The following is a 19289-nucleotide window of genomic DNA, read 5'->3' as shown; positions in this document are numbered from 1 at the left end:
GATATGCCTTGTCTTAGCAGGCTTTTTTCTATTTGTTCTGAACTTGGGAGATAATCTTTCCAGGAATGAAATGACAGTGTCATCAATAATACTGATTGTCTTGACTGGTAAATTATCTCACATGACCAAAACCAAGTGGGTTGATTCATTACCTTCTAATTTGGCTAATCAAGTCACTCTGATTTGGGGAAAGAACATGCATTCTGTAGGCCAATTATTTAACAAGTAGTGTTTTTAGAAAGGAAAAAAAAATTTTTTCTTCTATAGAAACATCTTAAAGTAGATTTGAATCAAGCAGGAATTTTCCAGAAAACTTCAGGCGAAAGTGGATAGAAGTATGATGTTTCTTCAGAGGTAAAAGTCAGTATCTACTTATTACAAAGCTGTTTACACTGTGATACATTTATCCTTTCTTTGGTAATTTCTATGTTGTTAAGTACCCAATCATACCAAAGTACAAAATACTGAATAAGAAGGAATATCAATCAGATAGTTTATCTGCCTCCTAATTGAGAACAATATGTGTTCAGGATTACAGTTATTTTGAACTATACGCTTTCTCTAGTGAACTTATATCTGTTTGGCAATATGCAAAAAAAAAAAAAAAAAGAAAGAAAGAAAAAGAAAAAGAAAAACACCCTCTCTCTTCTTCCAGTCACACAAATTCCTTTTTAAACCTATGTATTTATGCACACAAAAATGAACACTGTGTGTATAAACTTATGAATATCGGGTACAGTGTTTGTTGCTACCAAAGCATGATTTGTCTCCAAGAATGTATTTACAGCTGGAGCATTTCCTCTATCCATAATTACCATATTTGAGCTCTCATCCTCCTTGTAACCTTTGCAGAGTGCGTATACATTCATTTCAAATCTTTTGCAATCGTTCTCAGACATAGGTAAATTCAAATACGGTGTCTAAATCAGTTCAGAAGTTTAGAGGCCCCTGGAGCGACCCCAGTGAGTTGTCTTCCATTCATAGCACTCTGAGTGTCTCACATTCAGCACCTTGACCTTCTCCTACCTTTGTCAGAGGCAGGAAGAGCTCCAGAGGACTCTTCCTTCCCCTCCACTCACTTGCAGTTTTATGCAGAACTGAAGAGGCCATAATCCAGGAGTTCTGGGTTTAGGAAGCTTGTTGGAGGTGGCTTTTACATTAGACATTATTCTGAAGACTTTCCTCTCTCCTTCATGGTTATCTAACAAGTGATAATCAAAACCTCCCTATTTTCTGCCTAAGTTGCACCACTTTGCTCTTGTTTGGCCCTCTGAGCCTCACCTTAACAGAGTCTGGTATCTTTATTTTAGACATTTTGGGGTTTAGGCTAGCTCACAACTCTCCGAGGATGTTAACTGAAGTGTTTTGCCACACTCTCAGACAGTAACAAGGAATAAAATTAAGGAGGAATGGAGAAATAAAAAAAATAATCAGTAGAATGAAATAGAAGTCATATACGCTGTCAATATGTTCCATGATAGGAGGATTCCTGGTCCCGGTCAGCGACTGAAAGCCTCAAACTTCTACCAGGTAGAGCTGGAAAGACTGAGAGAGCTGGCCTCACCCAGTGGTTCTCAACCTGGACTGCATGTTAGACTCACCCGGGAAGTTGTAGGGGAAAAAAAGTGTTGCTGCCGGGGCTTCACCAGATCCCTCTGGAAGTGATGTCTCAGCACAGGCACAGCTTTAAAAGCCTCCCAGATGATTTTAATGTGCAATCAGGGCTGAGAATCACTGATTTCCAGCTCAATCTTGGGTGAACAAGTTGACCCCCAGAAGATGTGTCCTAAGATGCCTACTTTGGGCAGCAGCCCACTTGGTGGCACATCTGTGATCTGGACACAGTAGAACAGACCCTGGGGTGATCGACGGGTACAGATCACTTCCTCTCAGATCCTGAAGCCATTTGGGACAGGGATTTCCAAACAGGACAACTTGATTGGAGGAAATAAAAGATACAATTGCCTTTCACAGTTTTCATCTTGGATGAAACCTCAAATTTCTCATCTAGTTGCAGTTCACTTTCAAAGAACACGATAGGCAATAAAACCCAACTAAATCCATGGTTCCCATAGGATATTCCCTGCACCAGTAGCATCAGAATCACTGGGGAGGTTGTTAGACATGCAGAATATTGAGTCCCAACCTAAACATATTGAATCAGAAGCTGTGGGAAGGCCCCGGGCCCTAGTTTAATTGGCCCCGGACCTCAGTGTGAGTCTGATGCAGGCTCACATTTGGGAACCAATGAAGCATAGGCTGCAGAGGAGGAAACAGAGGATTGTAATAGAGTGTGTTCACGGCTCCATGGGGTGAGCACAGGGTGCTGGAGCGGGTAAGGAAAAGAAGCCCAATGCAGATCTGTGCGTGAGAGACAGCGGAACACAAAGCAAGTAAAGGAAAGGATATGTGTTTGTATTTGATAATTTTCTATGTCCTTTTTAACTTGTTTGACCACTTTTTTCATATATACGAGTGGGTGTATATGTATGTATACATGTGTATATATGTGTGTGTGCATGTGTGTATACACACATGGAAGTGCTCGTGTGCACAGACACACACGCACACACACGCACACACACACTCTCCAAAAGGATCATTGAGAAAATCAGGACACATGAAAACAAGGGTGGAAAACTACTAAATCCACAAAAATGCATACATGGAGATTTACTACCAGTTTAATTTTCATAGGCACAGTGGCCAAAGCAAAGAAAGAAAAAGGATTCACAGAAAAGCAAATTGAGTGTTCAGATGAAATGCAGCTTTTTCTAGTAATAAATGCTGAGCAAATTTCTTTCCTTGTAACGAGAACATTTCAATACAGTGGCTCACATCCTTGGCTACCTGCGTGTAAGCAACGTGTGCCACTTTCTTTGACAATTGAGGCTTGGCAGAGGACTGGGTTAAGGTCCTGTCAAGAAACTGGAGAGCTACCTCGAGATAAGCACTTCAAAGAAAGCTTCTCTAACTCCAAGGCTTCCTGACACTAAGTATTTGTGGGAAATGGAATGTCAAAGAAGCAAATGTGTGTGTCCACTGGCAGCCTGTACTTTTTCTTGAGAAATAGCTCAAGATCAACCCTCTCTTGAGGAACCACTTTAATTTCCCATGATGATACACAATAACTTGCGCATTCTTGCAAGGATGATTTTTTTAAATGATATCATGCTTGGTTTTACATTGTTCTGCTTCATTTACATTTTTATTTTAGTCTTAAAATGTGCCATTACAAGAGCCTATTGATTTTATAAGAATTACAAAGATGTATCCTAAAATTCATGGCGTATATATTTTTGATTGTTTTGCATAAGTTACTACATACAATATGTCATTTGTGAAGAAGAGAAAAGGCTGGGATAAAATTATCTTAGATTTGCTTAGGAAGAGCCTTTGAAGGATAGAGAAAAAGAGAATATGTTTTTCTTCCTCACCACCCCCACCCACCTTCCCCACACTGAGCTAATGTGACAAAGTACAACCATAGATTGAGGCCACCCAGTTAAAAGAGCATTTGTGCCGATTTCCCACCTATTAAGCCACAGCCTTCAACATACCTTGGGAGATAGCTCAGCCCAAATTCTTCTCTGTGCAGAAATAAGGCTCAAAAATGAGTTTAGTTTATGTAGCTTCTTTATACTTTTGCCAGTGGTGAGTTAGCATGCAGATTAATTTTCACTGTAGTTATCACAATGTTATGTTGCAGCGATAAGGATGGACATCTTTGGTTCCATTTGCAACTGTTTAATTCCCCTACTTTTTGTCAAATGCCATTAAGGGATCAAGCATGGAAATCAGCAAACCCTGCACCAGTGTGGTTCATTCATATAAAGTGAATATTCTGTATGGACTGAAATATATACATTTATGTTTATAACATATGTATATGTGGGTATATATACAATAGATATGTAATCTTCCACAATACTTAAAGCTGTTATAATGAGACTCAAGTAAAATGCTATCTGTATGAAATCAAACTGAAGCTATTAGCAGTTTATTTTCACCATGAACTTCCTTAGAGAATATACACATTAAGATGCTATTTGAAAATTAAATATAATTTGAAAATGAAAAGCAGCTTTTCTTATAGTAACGTTCAAGAGGTTTCTAAATATTAAGCCCAAGAATTTTATCTTCTCTCTTCTTTGTGCATTAAAGAAAAAGACACAGTCTGCATCAATATCAAGAAAGTGGAGGAATATTACTGTTGCTCATATTATATATCAGCTATAAATCATCAGTAACCAAAATAAACTGGGCATTCGTCATGACAGTCATCTACTCTTTATTTATCTTACACTATGTATAGTGCAACATTATGCCTGAGGTTTTCATTTCGCACTTGCATTTTTCATTTTTGTAGTTTGTGCATGAAAAAGAAATGTTCAGCTTTACCTTTCGTTAAATCCCATGTTGAAGGTATACATTTAAAAATTTTTAATTGTTTCTATCTTCACATAAAATCAGCTGCTTCAAAGACATAACAAAAAGGCAGAGATAACAAGAAAGAGATATGCAAAATGATTGTATCTGGCATAAATAATTGATGACATTCATTCATATTGGGTGTGCAGAAAAAATGATATCCATTTACCATTTAGATTATGTCATAGTGAAAAATTTTGTCTGCCAAGGAGAAAGATCAAAAGCAGAAAGATCAAAAATCAAGGGGAGGTTTGAACAGGAATACAAAGTGAAGGCAGGCATTGAAAAAGTTTCAATGGACAGTGTGCAGAAGGTTCAAACACACCCACAAATCTAAGCAGTGGAAAATGCTAATGACAGTTGAAGACAGACTCCTTTCCGCTAGCAAACCACAGGGTAAGTTGGTTTTATCTTCTAGGAAACCGAAGCAGAGTTATCATATACCTAAGTGGAACATCTGAATACTCATCCTTGCAGAGATCACAGATATACCCCATAGCTGGCATGACATGCCATGTTTTACATGCTGAGGCTTCAGAGAATACAGGACATCCCTGGCCCTGGTGTACGCGTGTGGGGCGGAGGTGGGGGCAAACTATTTTTAACTCTTTCCTGTCCTTCTAGAAGATTCTCATTGATAGGGCTGCCCCAGAAGCTGCTCAGGAAGCAACTCACAGTCACTGATAATAAGACAGAGTACTCTTCCAAGTTGTTCCAACATATAAATCCATCAAGTATTCACAAATTTGTCAACTTTTTAGAAAATGAGAGAAAAGAAAGTGGAGTAAATTTGGAGTAAATTCTTAATCTACTTTTTAGTTTATTTCAATATTTCTTTTAGTGATTCTTTACAGTAGTTGTGATTATTGTAAAGAAAATTAACAGTAAAGAAAACTACCATTTTAATTTAAACTTAATTACCGGGATAGATAATCACCATTTAGATGTTTTGAATATTTCCTTCTAATCTTTTTTTTGCATATAATTTTAATAGGATTATACTAGTTTTCCAGTTATATCTCTTAATGACAACATATAAAGTTCATACACATAGCTATTGAAGAATGAAATCTGTCAGAGAAAAATCTTAGTGTCTTTGTCTAAATGGAAATTTTTTCTATCGGAATTCTGAATAAAATAAAAGTTTTGTGATTTTATTTTTATAAGACATCTCAATTTGCTTCTACAAAATTGTTCTATGATTGAGAAACACATGATTGGGATAATCAAATAGTATAAGAATCTTTGTGGATATACTACACACTAGGAAAATGTGAATTAGAAAGAGGAAGTAAGGAACCACATTATTAATTATGTATCTGTAATTCTATTGCTAGTTGGAAAAGTCTATTTCAAATATAGTTATATGAAATAATTTTTTGTTATAGGTAATTCTGTTGCTATTTGGGAAAATGTCTTTCAAATATGTTTAATCATTGAAATATCTCAAATCCAAGAGAATAGCATCTATGAGAAAGTGTAGAACTACTTCCTTCTGCTTTTCAAAATCACCCTCCCCATTCAGTGTAACTAAGTTAGAACTTAAATTATGAACGTTATTGTTTCCAAGTGGTGCCTGTGGTGACAAATGGGTGCTCAGAGGCCCTGTGAGTAGGTTAATCTTGAGCCTCTGTCCCAAGAAGCTTTTTTCTTTAATATTGTATTGAAGTATAGTTGCTTTACAATATTGTGTTAGTTTTAGGTGTGCAGCAAAGTGATTCAGTTATACATATACATATATATTCTTTTTCATATTCTTTTCCATTATGGTTTATCCCAGGATATTGACTATAGTTCCCTTTGCTATACAGTAGGACCTTGTTGTTTATCCATCCTGTATGCAGTAGTTTTAATTAAACTCGTAAAGTCGGTGTAGTCAGTCCTTTCTTCTTGCTCTCCCACAGCTCATCCCTGTTCCTCTTCCCAGGTCTACATTCCACCAACTTTAGTTTTGCAGGACTTCCTGTTATCGTTTTTCATTGTCACGACTATTACACTAGCACTTGTTTTTATTACTGTTGACTTTGATGATTGTAATATCCTCTTCTTTCTCTTTCTAATCTCTGAGGTAACACAGGCAGATTAATCTTCCTAATAATTTACTCTAGTACTCATATTCTTTGTTGAGATCCCCCTCCAACTGAATATAGCTAAAGCTTCTCATGTGCACAGCTGTGTGTGTGTGTGCATGTAACTGCTGTGTTGGCTGGATGAAGAAAACGTATTTTGGGCTCTCCACAATCTTAATTTTTTAGCATGACATCCCAATACAATCCTACCCAAACTTTCAAGTTCCTTTCAAACTCAGCCACATACTTAACCCGATTATCTGGTGATTCCTACTCCTAAGCATTCACTGAAAGGATCTTCTATGTCTGAAGTATTTCTACCACCTTCCATCTCCATCTGCCAAAATTTCTCCCCAGACTCCAATTCCAGTTCCTATAAACATCTTACATTAGGCTCTAACCACCTCCCCCACCCCCAGTCTAAACATTTTCTTTCCCCACCTTGCACAGCACTTGATGCGGCACACATTATATGGTAACTTAGATGCCAGCTAGCTGTGCAGGTGTCCAATGTATAACCTTGTGCAAGTGTCAGAGTATATGCTCCTTGAAGGGCAAAGACTGAGACTTACATTTCATTTATCACAGCACCTCATATAACCTTGCCTACATGCAACAGATTATTTGGTGACAGAATGATTACGTAAATAAATAAACAAATGAAGGAATAGGTGAATAAATGAGTCAAGAGGGACCAGTGTTCACTCCACGTGGCTGGAGCTGCTGTAAAATATCGGTATTTTGCCAAGACACTCACTTGCCTCTGTAGGAGAATTTATATGCAGAAGCATATTTCTGATTCATTCAGTGTGTTCTTGGTTATCTGTAAGTAAATGACCTGCTTTGTCAATTATCCATGGCAATGTGAGACTTCCTTTGAAGTACTGCTCAGCCAGATAAGATTAATGAGTGGACAGAAATGGAAGGAAATCATGATTGAGGATGAGTTTATGAAAATTCAAACACTTAGCAATCCCAAAAAAGTGCTATCACAAAATCCATTTCAGTTAAAAATCTCTGGCACATGCAGAAAGTAAAAGGACTAAAAAGTTAAAATGATAAGATTTCTGATAGCTCTCTTATTATGTACGTACAAAAGCCCTATTCTGCATATGACCAAATATAATGCCTTTGGTTATATCTACACAGACGGCAAATAAGTGTGTGTTATTTGTCCTTTTGTTTTTCCTTTTCACTTCAGTGCATGCAGCTAATACAAATGGAGCCCAACAACTTTAAGAATTCCTGCTTAGAAATATCTCTAGTTCAATTCTGTCCGTTTCACCAACACATGCAAAAAGATCTCAAAGCTGATATAAAATGAATGTTTGTGACGTGTGAGAGTGTAGAGAGAATCATTATATCAGGATATTTATTCAGTGTTTATTATCTATTAACTCCTCTATATGTCACCAAAATTATAAGGTAGGATCTGGAAAGATAAACACCACTGGGGAAAATCCATTCCTTTATTGAGAAGTGGACCGTACTCTATCCGAACCCATCAACAGAGTGTGGACAGGACAGCAAAGTGACAGTGAACAAGGGAGAGACTATCCCCAAGGGCACAATCCATCTTTTGATCTCTCCTGACTTGAGGATTTGGACCATTTGAGCTGATACTAAGACTAATGAGGAAGATCTATCCTGTTGGTGGGTTCACTTGGGGCTGGGACTGCTGGGGCTACACATGCCAAGACACAGGGGAGGAAATCTCATGTACTCCGCACACCCATGGAGACTTTTCAGAAAGCCCTCCAAGAGGACCTAGCCCACTATGAGACTGAATCACTAGCGGCTAATGGAGACATCCCTATGACAACCCCCAATCCCACTCAGGATTTAAACCCCTGGGATCAATAGGTTTGAACAATCACCAGAGGTGATAGGACTGCAAGAGGAGCAATTCAAACAGCATCTTACCAATCCACTACAGCTCACCCAACCCAAGTACCTATGAATTCAAACAAGCCTTGGCTTCCTCTGCTACCTTTATTGGCACAAGTGACAACTATCTTCTCCACTGTTTTCCACCGTGTGGTACCCGATGGGAAGAAGATGCAGCTGATTAGCTGTGACTTTGGATTTGCTCCAGGATCCAGTGTGGAGGCAGGGATGCTGGTATGTCCCTGCCTTTGTTGTTGATCCTTCCCTGCAGCTCTGTGCAGATGGTCTGAGGCTTTGACCAAGTCAGTAATGACAAATTAGGGCATGAAATTAAACTCAGGAAGCCATGGTATGTAACAGATTTTTCGAGTTGAAAATATTCCTTTGAGAAAACAAAACACTTTAAAAAGTCACTTGTGTGTGAAGAGCTGTCACTCATTTGCAGATGTTAAAAAGATTGTAGATTCAGAATGACCACTCTTATGATTACAAAAACTGTATCAGCTCTCTACAAAGTATTTTCATTCCTATGTCATAATTGCACTTTTAATTAAAATTTTCAAAATATTTTAAATCTCAGGCTGAATGGTAGCTCATAACACTTGTCTCCATTTCTGTAAGGAAATCTTAGAAATGTGATTTGCAAGGCCCTTTTCTTTTAATTCCAAAAATATATTCTGGCTCCATATCAATAAGAGTTGCTGAAAACAGCTGTTGGTAAGAATAATATTAAATACTGTCCATCTTCTTCTCTGCCTATTAAATGAGTTACTTCTTCTTTCTATAGCAGATCGGTTTGCTTGACTTCCTCTGATGCTCAGATAGGGTATAAAATTGGTACACCTCAGTTTAGTTCCTCAAATGCAAATAAAGAGTGCATGGTGTGTAGGGGTCATACATTTCTCACTTTCATTATAAGTGAGTTTTCCCGAAACATAAACAAAACACTTGTAGTTGGTAACATCTTCTGAGAATTGCTAAATCATCTCACCAAGCTAGGGTATCTTTTGGGGTCTTTGCTTTGTGCATACTTAAACAATGGTTTAAAATATAACACTCTGAGTCCAGTTGTGGTCTAGGAATCAATCATTTTCACCTTGACATTTTAACACTCTCATCACTTAAATTACTCTTAATATCCTGCTATTCTTTCCATACGAAGAAGTTTCTGTCCCTCAAAATTAATAAACAAGAATTTATTCGGCTCATAATAGCTGCTGAAATGACAAACAGCAAAGATGGGATCTGTACCTGTAAAAGGACAACGACACCTCAAACATTGTAGAGGAAGAAGATCTAGAGTCTATTTCATGAAGGATGTGAGTCTTCGGGTGGCTTAAATTTAAATGAGGTGTGATCGAGAAAGAGGGTGTCAGGGGTTTGAGACCATATTTGAGACAATTCCCAGAAGCAGACAGACTCAGAATGCAATAGGCTGAGGAAATAAACATCTGAGCATTAACTGAAAAAAAAATACTATTTAACCTTTATTGATAGTTAATTAACTTGATTCTCATAAACAATTCTATGAAGTAGACACTGCTATTTTCATATTTTATTGGTAAGAAACTTGAAAATAATGTAGATTAAGTGATTTAACAGACACCATGGCAGAACTAGGATTCTAATGTTGATTGTACTATTAACAACCACAGTGTTTCCCAGCATTTTCACACCATGACACGTGCAGAACATGGTACCATTTGTGAGTTTACTGGGATTAATGGACAACACACCCAGGACCCTTAAAATGCCCTCTAGACTGAGAGAAATCAAGTGGTAACTTATTGGTGGCAAAACTCTTAGCTTCTCAGCTGGTAAATTCAGCTCATGCTTCTATGCTTGTATGTTAGGGATTACAAGGAAACATGGTTGGATGGGTGAGGTAAATTCAAATGATGGAAGGTCAACTGAAGACCAAGGTAAAGTAATTTGGATTTTATTTGATTGATGATAAGGTTCTTGAAGAATGTCAGTATTTTAAGATTATCTGAATAACTATGTTTAAAGAATGATTTGGAAGGGGCAAAGTCTTTAACACAGTTTGTGTATCCAGTGACAATTCAAAACTCCAGAGCAATGGCAGTGAGGATGAAAAGAGGAAAATAAAAATAAAATAAAATAAAAAAAAAACCACTGAGGGAGAAAAATTATTAGCATATTGATAGCAATTTGAATTTAAAGTCCAAAGTACCCAAAAGGCTCAAAAACAAAGGCAAACCAAGAGAATGGGATATTGATGGGATGGCATCTTTGAAAAGAGCAGCTATTTTGGAGATGGTGAGCTGTAGGAACCTGTAAGAACTGGCTGAGGTTTCTTGCTGTTGGAGGGGCAGCCGTTGGTTTTGGGGATGAATGTTTTAAAATCACAGGTCTAGGAGCAATGCCTGAACTTGTGGGCCTGGATTGCCTTCCAGTCAGGGTAGAGAGGAAAAATCAAAGGGCTAAGTACAAAACTCCCAAGAAAAGCAGAGGGCAAATGCTGACAGGACACTTCAGGGGGTGGAGCAGGGCGCTCCGGCTGTGGGAAAGGAAGAAAAATAGACTCGGGTAACAATAGACATTTGAGGTCATGTAGTTTAATTACCCTTGCGTGAGTTCCTTTACACTATGCCTGCCATGCAATCAGCCTACTTATGTTTGATGCTTGAGTACTTTCCATGGTGGGAAATCCACATCCTCCTGGGCAAGCTTAATTCATGTATACACACACACACACACACACACACACACAGACACACACACACTCACCCCTACTCCTTTAGCTTGTACTCCCTGGACCCAACTGTGAGACAGAACAAGACCAGCTGCCCTTTCACATAATAGCCTGTCACATATCTAAAGACAGTTGCCATGTAATGTCCCCTTGCCTGCCTTTTTTCCCCCTCCAAGATGCTAAATGTAGGGCTTCATATTTTTTTTATTTGTCTCAAAATGAGTACACTCATACTATAAGAAATGACCCTTTTGACCTACAATATTACATCACGGTAGATGAGTCTTAGCCATGAATTTAGACAGGCTGAATTGTATATTATTCTACACATAGTGACTCACCTGGCATGTCTTATCATAGGAGCATCTCACTTATCCTATCTCACCTTTCAGGCTCCAGAATCCTGACATTTTGGGTCTGACCCTCATAAGTAGTCACTATTTCAATGCCTCCAGTCATCTTATATGCTCTTTTGATTCCACTTTTCCCAAATTTAAGGGTAGTGATATAAGAGCAGTCACATAAGCTAAAAAGGGAGAAGTTTCAAGAAGGAGGGGGTTAGTCCATAATGCAAAAAGACATCAGGAACAATGAAGAACTAGAGAAGTCCCTGGACTTGACTATGAGGAAGGTGTTGGTAGCTTAGGAGAAACATAATCTCATTAGACGTTAGATGAAGGAAATCTCTCCCTTACTTATATCACAGTCCTATGAGGTGGAAAACGACAGGGTCCTGTGATGTAAACTGTAGATATAAAAAATTGAGTTGCTTTTATAAAAAGCATGCAATGCATTGCATTTAATACCTAGCAGCACTTTTTGTTAATTTTACTGACTACATACATATTGGCAATAGTGCCCTATTTGGGGATAATATTCATATTTTGCAGTATTTTCTCATGTATCTTATTGGAGCCTTGTGATAGCCACGTAAAATTTTACAGATGAAAAAGCTAACTGTCTGAAAACTTGTCTGAGGCCACCCAACATACGGAAGAGAGAAGCTGAATCCAATCCCAGTTTTACCCTACACAGATCTAAGCACAGCCCTGTGCCAAGATTTCTCTGAGACATGTCTGTGACTTGACTAACCTAGGGATTCAAGTGTGTCATAACTAATTCACCTGGGTGGAGTCACATGCATGACCTTGGCCTTACAAGCGCTTGCTCTAACCGACTTAACAAACTAGCTGCTAAAAGCTGTTGGTCCCAGTGCACTGAAAGCAATAACATAGATAAACCAAATTAATAGTAGTAGTAGCAGTAGTATTAATCTCATGATCCTGTGATAAAATCAACAAATCAGACATAACAAAATTAAGTACTACATCACCCACTGTATGCCAAACATGTACTCTTTTATTTAATCCTCATGACACCCTAAGAGTTATTTTGGACCTCATTTTACACATGAGTAAACAGAGAACTTCTCCAGTTTACTGGAGCAGAGAACAAGGGTGTGAGTCAGGATTGGATCTGCTTGTGAACCTCAAGCACCAAATAATTCTCTATTTTTTATTTTTATTTTTTCTGTGACAATGGAAAAAAATGCAACAGAAGGGAAACAAATTCATCCATGGGAAGATGAATGCATACTCTACACAGAGACAGTCTTTGTCCCATTTCCTCCCATTTTCAACATCAGTTCTTCAGCATCATTGTGTCTGCTGGTCTCTCAGACCCATCCTTTTCTCATAAGACAGTGATCATGAGGTGGTTTCACTGGCTTCCCTGCTCAGTTCATCTAGACTCTGTGACAGCTATTTTCACACCGTCTTCTCTGATGTGCCAGAATCCTTAACTCCTCACCCTTCCCCATCCTGACCTAGTGATCTTGGGACAGTGGGACTGTGCTACTCTCTGTAGGACCTCTCTGACTGCTCCACGTACCGAGTCACAGAGCGACGACCGTAAATCCATGCTGTCTCATCTCACCAGGGACCTCACAGCTGCTCCACAATTCAGATATTCATGCCTCCTTTATTTTCCATCACATTCTCCCAGTGGCTTTCTTTGATCATTACAGTCTCTGTAATGCCCCGTCCCTTCCTGCCTTCTCTTTAGTTACCTGTTGTCTGTCATATCAGGGAAGAGAGTAAGACCCCCCCAGGCCCAGCTGCTGTACCTTCCCTGCCCCCACCTCCTCTCCATCGTCATCTGCTGTTTCTCCTCTACCTGTGGCTCACAGGAAACGGTGTCTGTTTCCCCACTGGATATTTTTGCACTTGTCCAAAGGTCTTCCTCTACCATCCTTTCTTTCCCCACACTCTCCTGGCTTCTCAAGAAGTTTCATTTAACAGTGGGTCATTCTCTTGCCTGACTGTTTCTTCAAATGTCTGCCTCTCTGTGGCCCCTCCATTTCTGCTTATGAACACATATAGATTTTACTGTTACAAACAAAATGAAACAATGAAAACAATGTTTTTCTAGTCCACCATCCTTTCACTGCTCTGCTATAATTCTCAAAAGGAGAGACTATATCTCCTCACTCATTTACCTGAGCACGAATTCCTCATCCACTGCTTACTACCTTTCAGCACGGTTTCTGCCCACCATGCAGTCTGGTCATTTTTTAGCTTAAAACATTGAATTCTAAGAATGGATGTCAAAACACAGCCATACAAAATCTACAGGATGCAGCAAAAGCAGTTCTTAGTGCGAAGTTCATAGCAATACAGGCCTCCTCAGAAAAAAAAAAAAAGAAAAGAAAAGAAAAGAAAAGAAAAATCTTAAATAAACAACTTAACCTACCACCTAAAAGAACAGGAAAAAGAAGAACAGACAAAACCTAAAGTGAGCAGAAGGAAGGGAATAATAAAGATCAGATAGGAAATAAAGTAGAAATTAAAAAGCAATTTTAAAAAGTCAATAAAACAAAGGGGTGGTTCTTTGAAAGGCTAAGAATGGGTGCTAAACTCTGAAGCATGATGACTAGTTTTGAGTAAAGATTAACATCCAAATTAAACCATTACAAACATAGCAGTGTCTGTAAGTACTGTATTTAAAGCTTGTTTACTTGGAAAGGAATATGGAAGAAAATGTAGGTAGGGGAATGAGTGGACAGAGGAAGGGGAAAAAATGGCATGGAATATGGGAAGAGAGTTGTGATGCTGTCTGAAGTTTACAGGGATGACTGCCTTTAAGGGTCCCATGTTGTAGATGTGCTTCGCTGCCAAGGCTAGTTGTCATGGAAACCAAGCAAGGTCCTCGGGGATCCTGACACACTCTGCAGGCTCTCTCCCATCTCCTCCCCAGTGTCACCACATTGTTCCCGATTCTTAATACCTAGACGATTGTAATCATTGCCTAAATAGGGTCCCTGCCTCCAAGTTCTTTTCTTTCCCTCTCAAGTCACCCTAGGTACTGATGCTAGTGTCTGATTTTCTTTGCATGTGGCAGGAAATAAGAAAATGTCAATGAATGAATGAATGAATGAAAAGAATTCTAAAGTTACATAATCACTATAGCCCTCACAAAGATTTTTTTAAGTGGTGAGTTATTTTTTTAAAAAACTTATGCATAAAAAATATTATTCTTCCTGAGCCAAGAAACCTTGGTAAGGGGTGAAGGGGTGGCAGTGGAGGTCATTTTAAGATATATAAGACGGAAGAAAAAGCCTACTTTTCTTAAAACTCAAACGTTAAGGGGCAACTTGAACCCACAAACACACACAGACACACAAACGCACACTTTCTAAAATTTAATTTGCTTAATAGCATTTTGTGGTCTACACTTTACAGAAAACTAGAAATTATATGAAAGTAGAGGTTTATTCAAGTCATAAATGGTAAAGCCTAACATATGCTGGTTGGACTGTGAGCAGCCAGTTAAAATACTAAAATGTCACTAAAATCTGCGAATTCAACCTGTTCCTGCCACTAGGTGACAGACGCCAATGTAGATCATCAAAAATTTTAAAAAATCACTTAATTCCCGCGTCTCAATTTCCCATAAGGTAAAAATGCATCAAAATTATGATTATTTTACAATGCATTTTTATTTGAGTATTGAAATCACTTTCTCTACACAATTATTCTATTGGGAAAAAAGCATGTTTATATTTTTATTACTCTGTTTTCATTTATAATTTAGCAATGATGGTTTGTGTGAAGTGTATCAATTTAAGAATGGTTTAATTCTTCCTGTAATGGCTCTGTCACTTTATTTTCACTTCTAGTAGATATTTGAAGTAGATATTTAGCTTTTAAATCCATTTAGAACAATTTCAGCATGGTCTGAAAAAGACTATTGGGAGCCAACCTGAGTTGGGTAATTTAGAGAAAGTTCAAAATGCTAAAAACATGTAAAAAAAAAAAATCTTGTGAAATGGGAATGAAAATGAACCAAGCTTTTGATTTTTCCTATGGGAAATAATCTTAAGTTTATGAAAAAATGATATTGCTGGTGATGCTTCAGGTAAGAGTTTCAGGAGAAGTTTTTTAAGAAGAATCTGTAAGATATAAGAAGTCTTGACTACGGTCAGGCAACGGTTGTGGTCAGTCCGAAATTAGTAATCAGCGAGGTCCCAGTTTACATCTGCTTTATGATGAATTACTATTTCAAGTTAGCAAAAAAGAATCAGAGCCTCAGAATCGTCTTGGCAGCTGTGCAGCATTTGACCCCTTTTTTCAGTAATGAATTATCAGATGCCATTAACTGCAAATTTTTCATTTTCAAATAAGAAACTTTACTCCCTGTCCCTACAGGCTGTTGTGGATCAGCAGGCTTCAGAGGAGGCCAGGAGGGGTTTTCATTTTTATAGTGTGCTTCTCTCTGAAACCTTTAATCCAACTTTTGTTACTTGCAGAAGTTGGGGTGATTTATTCTGTAAACCCTATTTTCATCATTGTGGGTCATAGGCATTGTCTTTAACTCAGAATCATCATGTTTAAGGCAAAGGTTTCCTGTAGAGGACCAGGTAGTGAAGATGATAGTCTTTGTGGCTACATGGCCTCTGCATCAACTCTCAGGTCTACAGTCCAACACAGCTCTAAATAATACACCCAGAAATGTGTGTGGGTGTGGTCCAGTAAAACTTTATTCACCAAAACACACAGCAGGAAGAATCGGGCCACAGTGTGCTGGCCCCTGATCTAAGGGAGTACCTTTGTGTGGAGTCAGGTAGAGAAGAGGTTCAAAGGACTTTAGAAATCTCAGCAGCTCATGATGTATAATTTCAGTGGCTTCAAAAAATAAATATTGCAACAAATTGATGTGCTATAGGAACTCAGATTTTTTTTCACTGGTTGCGTTTATACTAAGTCATAGTGTGTTGACTGGACAATTTCTTTAGTCAACAAACATCTACTGACCGACACTCTATCAGTGATAGGTATGATATAAAGTACACTTAAGCCCTGATCCTAAGACCTACACATTTGGAAAGAGGGCATATCGCAGGCTTTCATATTAAAGAATAGGCTCTGAGATGATTTTTAGTTTTTCCCCACCATGCCAGCCTTTGACACGTGCTGCGACATCCAGCACTGCTACTTCCTAACTCTGTCCAGGTGGAGGTAGATGCTGATTTGGAACTTTTCTGTGTTCTCATCCTGTCACTCCCCCCAAAAGACTTTTGAAGCCAGTATTCCTCTTTGCTTACTTTATCTTTACTTAAGAAAAAGAGATCCGAGATACTAGTGTACTGTGTCATACTTCTTTATTTTGAGGTTTGGGGAGTGTTGGGTTTCAATTCCTGTATCTCGTTGCAGTAACAATCTGACCAACCATTGCATTTCCCCTGGGGAGGCAGCTGAGCTAGATAAATATATTTTAAAATCCACTCTATAAAACCTGCTCCTGGAGAAGAGGGCTGAAAGCAAAGAGCAGTAGCAGCAATACAAACATTCTTCCAGCCTGCCACTGTGATGCTGATCCAAAAAAAATAATGATACAGGTATTTTTGGAACATTCCATTCATATTTCTAACAGATTTCAAGCAGTATTTCTAATCAAATTTAGTAACAACTTCTAACAGAAGGTTAGATAATAAGAATTATTGAAATTCTAAGATTTGAATTGGTGATGTGGGGGTATGAAAAGCTTATCTCATCCAATGAAGAAAACAATTTTTTTTTTAATTTTGAAGATGAGAATAATGAAGATTTCATGGACCATGAATCTATGACACTAGAAGTCAGAGTAATTCAATAGACTACGTGAGCTGGGAATTCCTTGGAAGGGGTAGTAATTAACATTTTAAAACAGTAGGATTTACTGTACTTGAACTTTCTGTAACCAATAATTTTTGTGACAATGTTGATTATTGACAGTTCAGGCCATTGTTGTGACCAAATATGTGTGCATCTTCCTAGGAAAATCTTTGTAATATTTCTAAGCTGAGACCTTCTATATTCACTGTATTCCATGGTAACATATTAAAAATTTTCAGAATTATTCCCCATTGGTAGGTAGGATACCATATGTAGTAAAGTATACACCCTCTAAAACGATCACCAAAATAAAGCTACCAAATTCCAACATTCCTTAGAACACTAAGTCATCATGTTATATACAAAAGCAAGCTTGTGTTCATGGACACTGACCTTTAACAGATGAGGCGGGGACATAGGTCAGTAGCTGTGCCATTAAAATTGATGTCCGTGCAGGAATGATTGGGCATTTTTGACGCACGGATGTCTAATGCCTTTGAACATGACTTAAGAGTCCGCAATGACTAGTACAAGTGAAAGGAAATTAACGCTGGCCACAGATGCAGCTCTCGTATTAACTTAAAGTGAAATGTCTGTGGTTCTGAATGTGAGGTTGCAGTTTCTAACGCAGCCTGGGATGCACGGTAGGAGGATGCCGTGTGCTCCCTGAGAGGTCTCACCTGGCTGCTGTGTCCTCCCCAGGATCTGCCACTGCGAAGGGGATGAGGAGAGCCCGCTCATCACGCCCTGTCGCTGCACGGGCACCCTGCGCTTCGTGCACCAGGCCTGCCTTCACCAGTGGATCAAGAGCTCCGACACGCGCTGCTGCGAGCTGTGCAAGTACGACTTCATCATGGAGACCAAGCTCAAGCCCCTCCGGAAGGTAGGGTGTCACGGGGACCGTTTTGAGAGAGCCAGCAAAGCAGGCTTTTTCTTTATTGAAGTATAGCTGACTTCAATAAAAATTACAATGTTGTGTTAGTTTCAGGTGTACAGCAAAGCAATTCAGTTATACATACATATTAAAAACTTCTTTCCACAGTAAGATTCTGCTAACATGCTAATATCCACTGAGATGCTAATATCCACTAAGCCCAACTTGGGTTGGGCTCAACATGGAGAATGCAGCCAAGTGTTTGCAGATAATCCTCCCTACTTCTGGTTTAGATTCTAGGGTCTCTGATTTTTGTATCACTCTTCAACGTCAAGAAAAGCATGTGCATGTGTGTGTGTGTATATGCGTGTGTGTTTGCAAAAATATACCTGTGGGTCAAAGTAATTGAATTGATGGGAGGTGTGAGAACATTATATTTACTGAAGTCAATTCTGGAAAAGGTTAGATAACAGATCACATAGATTAAACAATAAGAACTCACCTCATTTCTTGAAAGCCAGGCGTGAGGTAATGGAAGGGAATGATCTCTTTTGTAAGGTGTGGACTCTTTTCTGTGTTTTCCTTTATCTGGGGATTTGGTTTGATGGTTCAAGTATAATTACAGTAGATAGAAAGAAAAAGTATTATTTTCCCATATTGTGCATCAAGCTGCAAGAGAGGTAAGTATTTTTATCTATAAATTTAATCTTCAAATTTTCATTTGTGTTATATTTTTCTAAAGAATGAAGGTAAGAATTGAGTTAAAGTCAGCATCTAAAGCAACACTGGCAAAGGATAACTTGTAAAAGATGCAAACAAAGACAATAAACCTTATAGACTTCATGCGTGATAGCTGGGACCCTGGATTTTAGCATGTTAACATCTTTTTTGCCTAACTGCAGCCTTATATATATGGATGCCTCAGTGTCCAAAGGAGAGTATGGAAACTGCAATGTAAATAACGAATCTGCCTAGAGCTGCTTTTTCATTTAAATTTCATGCAAAGAAAAAGTGGATAAAAAGTAGAAAAAAGTAATGGGTTCCAGGAGAAGCAGAGATGTAAAATAAAGCAAACAGGAATATTCCAATAGGCATTTGATTGGTGGCTGGCCATTGCAATTCTTCGTGAATTCTGTAAACCACAGAGAGGGAGAGGAAAC

General features: G+C 38.5%; 1 protein-coding gene across 2 annotated transcripts in view; it reads left to right on the top strand.

Annotated features, from left to right (window-relative positions):
• The window catches only part of MARCHF1 (membrane associated ring-CH-type finger 1), a 336705-nt gene that overhangs the window by 271666 nt on the left and 45750 nt on the right, over positions 1–19289 (top strand). For both annotated transcript variants that reach the window (XM_057727283.1, XM_057727282.1), the window contains one exon: positions 17958–18138. In XM_057727283.1, the coding sequence (XP_057583266.1) occupies positions 17958–18138 (181 nt within the window). The remainder of the gene's footprint in view (positions 1–17957; positions 18139–19289) is intronic.

Source organism: Hippopotamus amphibius, chromosome 3 (genome assembly GCF_030028045.1).
Source record: "Hippopotamus amphibius kiboko isolate mHipAmp2 chromosome 3, mHipAmp2.hap2, whole genome shotgun sequence".
Taxonomy (NCBI): domain Eukaryota; kingdom Metazoa; phylum Chordata; class Mammalia; order Artiodactyla; family Hippopotamidae; genus Hippopotamus; species Hippopotamus amphibius.
This window is presented reverse-complemented; position numbering and strand designations above follow the sequence as displayed.